The sequence below is a fragment of the Arachis ipaensis genome, chromosome B03, assembly GCF_000816755.2.
Source record: "Arachis ipaensis cultivar K30076 chromosome B03, Araip1.1, whole genome shotgun sequence".
Classification (NCBI taxonomy): Eukaryota; Viridiplantae; Streptophyta; class Magnoliopsida; order Fabales; family Fabaceae; genus Arachis; species Arachis ipaensis.
The window spans coordinates 128155356-128161671 of NC_029787.2; the positions used below are offsets into that span (position 1 = coordinate 128155356).

Here is a 6316-nt window from a genome sequence, read left to right on the forward strand (position 1 = left end):
CCATTTCCTCTTCAAAAGCCGGGAAAAGAGTTTGTATATATTCTCCATCAACGAACTAACCAATAAGCTAAGGGGTGGACTTTATTAGACGATCAAAACAATTTCTTTAACATCTGTAAAATTTTATAACAATAATTTGGAATTGACGTTCATAAATAAAAGGGCAAACGACTAATTAATACTTCTAATTATTATAGTCTTTGGTGCATACCTAATTAATTATGTTTGACGAGATTATTTCAATAGCATTATCCTTTGAGAATAGAACGAGATATTATATTATAAGAATATAAAATCATTTATATATGAGTGAATTAATAATTTAATTTTTGTCCATTTTTTAGAATAACAATATAACCTTTTAAGATAAAAATAATTCACTTTGATTTTTGTCATTTATTTATGTGATATAATGTCATTTTTTTTGGTGTTTTTCCTTTAACTTTGAATGAAAAAATGCTGACGTGTCAGATTCAAAAATGGACAGAAACATAATTGTCTCTAAATTTAAATTGATTAAAGGTTTATTTGTTCTTATTCTTTAAATAATATCTTTTTTAAAATTATTTTTTATTCATTGTATTAATATTTTTTTCAATAAATTACATTAATAATAATAATAACCATATGATATACTATTAGTATTATGATTTAGATAACTTTCATAATAATAAAGTAAAAATTAATGAACACATTATTTGATATATAGTAAAATTTTTCTGGAATAAATAACTATTTGTACCCATGAAAAATACAAACGCTGACAAATATACCCATCAAACAAAAAACTAACGTTGTACCTATAAAAAATAGATTCCATATAACAAAAATATCCTAACCCTAATTTTTTGTTGACTTTTTAATAACATTTCCAAAGTACTCGCCTTCATCTTCACCCCCCTCTCTCTTTAGTAATGACACCTATTGATCCTTACTCGTTCACTGAGTCAATTCAGTCAGCCACCACTCACACAACTTTAAACTCTGTACTTCGACTTCCCCTCCTCTACCATCCATGCCTCCGCACTCTTCACTCTCCAAATCCCCCCCCACTCCGGCCCCTTCTTCCTTAACACTCGCTCCCTCACCATCCGCTCCACCCTTCACGCCGACAAAGCCATTCGTCCCCTTCTCCTTCTCCACCACCTCTGACCTCATCAAGTGCACCTTCCTCACTCTCACGCTTTTTAACCACTCTTCTTTTGTCCTCACTTTCTTTATCTCCCCTTCCTCCTCCGCACTCCAATGGCTTTTTCCTCCATAAACCTGAAACAAAACCCACCCTTACATTTTTCATGTGCGCTCTATCTTTCCCTCCCATAATACTCTTGTCCGAAAGATTTGCTACTCCGTTATTCTCAACATCCCTTTCGAGCTATCCGCAGTCATGGCTATAAATCACGTGACGACAACGCTGCTGCCTTCGCTTCATTGAACTTGAACCGGTGCATTCAAAACCGCGTGGTGGAAGAGTTTGTGATGGAGCAACCAGTGTCTCGTTACCTATTTGCCTTCGCGATTGGGACCTAAGACTAGGGTTTACGCGGAGGAGGGTTCGACGGTACTAGACTCAACGGTGAAAGAGTTCGAAAGATCAGAGGATATGATTGGAAAAGGAGACAAGTTTTTTAAAAAATACGACAGGAAAAAGGTTTGATCTTTTGGTGTTATCGCCAAATTTTTTTTACGGTAGAATAGAGAATTCAAAGATGGTATTCTTAACTCCGACTATGATCAAAGGAAATGATAATGATACTCAGGTTGTGGCTCATGAAGAACTTGCTCACAAACTCCTACTATGATCAAAGGAGATGATAATGATATTCAGGTTGTGGCTGATGAAGAACTTGCTCACAGTTGGACTGGTAACTTGATCAGACCAACGAACATTTATGGCTCAACAAGGCTTTTACTACATTTGCTTAGAGGAAGATTGTGTAGGCTATGCAAGGAGAGAAAAGAGATAGAGAGAGGGGGATGGGGGAGGGAGGGTTGAAGATAAAGGGAGGGTAATTTAGAAATTTTATTAAAAAATCAACAAAAAAAATTAAAGTTTGAATATTTTTGTTATACGGAGTATATCTTTTATGGGTACAACGTTAATTTTTTTGTTTGATGGATATATTTGTGAGCATTCGTATCTTTCACGGGAATAAATAGTAATTTATTCAATTTTTCTAAGTAATAATAAATTTAACTTTTTATCTCTTTAAACTAAATTAATAATTCTATTTAATATCTTTGTACTAAAATACACTATGAGTGGGTTACTAATACTAAATGAAATAAAACATTATATATATATATGTTTTAGTGTAAAGACATCAAATAGAATTATTAATTTAGTTTAAAGAGATAAAAAACTAAAGTTTAAAGAATAAAAACAAAAAAACTCCTAACCAGTTTAAATTTAGAGATAATTAGGTCACTATCTATTTCTGAACCTGACACGTCAGCATTTTCCATTCAAAGTTAACGGAAAAATACCCAAAAGAATCATGTTGTGTCACAGAAGTAGGAGACGGGGACCGAAATAGATCATTTTTATCTTAAGAGATCGCATTATCATTCTAAATAATGGACAGAGACCGAATTGGTAGTTCACTCTTCGTATATAGTTAATTAGGAGTTGTAGTTTAGGATTAAGTACGATTTTGGTCCCTAAGGTATATGTCGAAAATTTTTTTGTCTCCAACCTTTTTTTATACAAAATCGTCTTTAAAATTTAACTTGGTTTTAAATTCGTCATTACTTTAGGGACCATAACTATACAGAGATGGCAACAGAAGCGGAGACAGAAGTATATCGTAGACAACTTCTTCTTCTTCTTCCCTTCTCCATTCTTCTTCTTCCCTTCTCCTTTTGCAGGAGTAGAACTACTCTTTTTTTTTTATAATTTTTTTAATTATAAGTAACTTGGTCCAAAATTTTAATATTTAAATAAAAAGAACGATTTTAAATTTTAGTTTTAAATTTTAGGAACGATTATGTATAAAAAAAAATTAAAGATAAAAATTTTTTTTGACCTATATCTTAAAAACCAAAATTACACTTAACCTATAGTTTATCTAGCATTTGATTCATTTAGCCTACTAAAAAAAATAAATTATACGACATTAAATTTAAATTTGCAGAAAAAAAAAGTCTGTCTAATACGCATGTCTGATACTTAGATTTTAGTGGGGGCAAGACACACTAAATTAAATATATATTATTTGTTGTTTAGAATATTTATGAATTATTATGAATTTTATTGAATTTTGCAAGAGTGTCACTTCTTTTTTTAATTTAGAATACTTTTTATTGTTGAAATTCAATATGTTGAGTGAAACATTGAATTGTGGAGTTGTTATTTTTATCTTATCTTTTGTCATTCATCTATTCTTTTTAGTTTAATCCAGTTTAAACAAAAAAATTTTGATTTAAATAAAAAAAAAGTTAAAAACACCTTACTTCTACTCACATTTCAGTTTATAAAATTTTAATTTTTGTTTTATTTTAAAAAATTATTTCTGGTGAATTAAAAAGGACACGTACACTCTGTGACTGCGTGCACATTTAAGCAAATATACCCATTTGTCACGGGACCCTAATCATAATCTAGTAGGAGGAGTGCTAGACTGCTAGGGGACGAACAAATTTTGTGAATTGTCACCATCAATTAATCATCAATAGTGTATTTAATAGTGTGAAATTTTATTTAATGATAAAGAATCACTCAATTTTCTTTTATTAAGTGTTATCCAAATTTTAATAAATTCGCTAGTCCCCTAAACTTTTTCTATTTTTAATTCCTGTAATTTATTTATTTTTGGCTTTGGTTAGGGGAAAAGTTTTAAATTTTGATTTTGAAAACAAAAACAAAAACAGAAACTTACCGGTTAACAAAAGAAAAATAGTGTTTTTCAAAGAAGAAATAATATTTCTAATTTTCATATAATTCCACAATAAAATTTGAAATCTTAAAAAAAGTAACGAATGTAACAAGAACTACTTGATTTGATTTAAAAATTTAAAAGACATTAAATCTAGTTATTTTAAAATTTATTCACTTTCTTAATTAAATAATAATATAATGAAATATCTTATAAAAGGAGATTTTTATATCAATTAAAATATTGTTTAATCCATATAATTAATTATAAAAGATATGATAGGATTTAGTCTAAAAATCAATCAAGTTAATTTTGGAAAGAATTAATGGTGGGTGGAAGTAGCATTGAATGTGAGGTAGCCCTAGCTTTGATCCAAAGTGAGTGATTGCCTCTTTGCTCACCATATTCCTTCCATATTTCACAGTCTCCTTTTTTTCAACTCAAATTTATAAGTTTTCCACTCTTATTCTTTTCCATTCCAATCTGTTACAACAATATCACCATTCTCTCTGGTTTCTGTTAATTAAATCCAAACTTGTTCACTGCACTCTCTACTCTTCACTCTTTTTTCTGCTATGGCCGCCAACAACAATCCGCATTCTCTCGCTGATCAGAATGCAAATTCTATGCCTCCGCCTATTCTTGATCATCAATTCTCCACTACCACTGCTCCTAGGCTTCTGGTCGTTGATCATGATCCTGAACACTTAAGACTTATTCAAGATATGGCTTTTCAATGCAACTATCAAGGTAACAAGGTTTCTTTATTTATAAACAATTCAAGTTTCGATTTTTCCTGAAAAAAAGTAATCTTTATGCTATAAACAAATAAATGCAGTGACCACATGCTTCGAGGGTTCTCATGCTTTGAATCTTCTTCGGGAGAGCAGTGGGTGTTTCGATGTGGTACTATGTGATGTTCATATGCCAGGGATAATGGATGATGGTTCTCGATTACTTGACCATGTTCTCCAAGAATTCAATATTCCTGTCGTAAGTAAGTAACTTTGACTACCGACCTTGTTTGAATGATCAATTATTGATGATTAGGGATATTAATTAATCATGATTATGGTGTTGGTGTTGTTGCAGTGATGTGTGCAACAGATGATGAGTCATCAATTGCAGTGATGGAGGGTATGAAAAAGAAAGGGGCTTGTTATAATTTAGTTAAACCTCTTAGCGAGCAAGATTTGATGAACATATGGCAGAATGTGATGGAGAAAACCCAGAAAGAAGTTTTCTATGACGATGATGATGAAAGCAAAGGAACAGTGAATAGAAGGAAGAGGAGCTTATCAACCGAAAGAGATGATCATGATGTTCAGTCCAACACTCCCAACAAAAAGCCACGTTTTATTTGGACCCAAGAAAGGCATCAAATGTTCGTCGATGCTGTACTCCAACTAGGGATTGATAGTACGACCACTCTTTCTTCTTCTTCTTCCTTTTAATCACGTGCATGGGTGTTTGCTTATTAGTGTTTTAATTTTTCAGAAGCTGTGCCAAGGAAAATTCTTGAATTGATGGATATCCCTAACTTGACAAGGGAAAATGTTGCAAGCCATCTGCAGGTATGTTACTAATGCAAATAATAAACTTGCATTGTGTATGTTACATGATTTATTTGAACCCTAATTTATTTGAACACTGTATAATTATTTCTGTTATTGATTTGCAGAAATATCGGATGCATCTTAAGAAGAAAAGTCAGGAGACTAAGCAAACAAATAGTAATGGGAAGATAAATGTTAATAGAGAAGCTAACAAGCAACTTTGTGCACCATTGAGGGTTCAAGCTTCCACCAACATTCCTCAAATTACACAAACACTACCCGTTCATCACCAATATTATTCTTCTTTATTGTCTGTGCCAAAACAGGATCCCATTATTATGTCATCAAAGTGTGATCATCATTTCCATCATCAGTCTCAACCCATTGTTAGTACTGCACCTCATGCTTTGATGAAATTCTGTAATAGTAACAGTAATCCCTTTGGTCTCATCAACAAGAATGACATTGTTGGAAGTAATATGGCACTCAATCATCAGAATAATAATGATTATGGTTGCTACATTATTCAGCAATCTAATTATAATTATGGGATGATGGCTTCTCAACCCTGTGATGGAGCTGCTTTTCAAGGGGGAATGAGGGGAGGTAGTGGTAGCTGTAGAAATGATTCTCTCGTTGATTACAATGCATTTTCATCATCATCATCATCAGCCTCACTTGCTCTTTATCATCATCAAATGAATAATTCAGTCAGCGGAAGTGGCAGCATTGCTGAGATCCTCAATGATGGCTATATTCCAACCTCATCAGTTGATAATACTAAAATAAAATGACAATTGTCAATCAAGTATTATGATTTGAATAGGTTCTAATAATTATTAGGAGTAAATAATTCTAAATTGTAAATGTCTTTGAAGTTTATAT

The 6316-nt window shown here is 31.9% G+C and overlaps 1 protein-coding gene across 1 annotated transcript; it reads left to right on the forward strand.

The window, feature by feature from the left end:
• On the forward strand, positions 4451-6225 carry LOC107633934 (two-component response regulator ARR14-like). Its single transcript, XM_016337520.1, has 5 exons — positions 4451-4625; positions 4714-4872; positions 4968-5294; positions 5373-5449; positions 5557-6225. Exons 1-5 carry the CDS (start codon positions 4451-4453, stop codon positions 6223-6225), a joined length of 1407 nt encoding a protein of 468 aa, XP_016193006.1.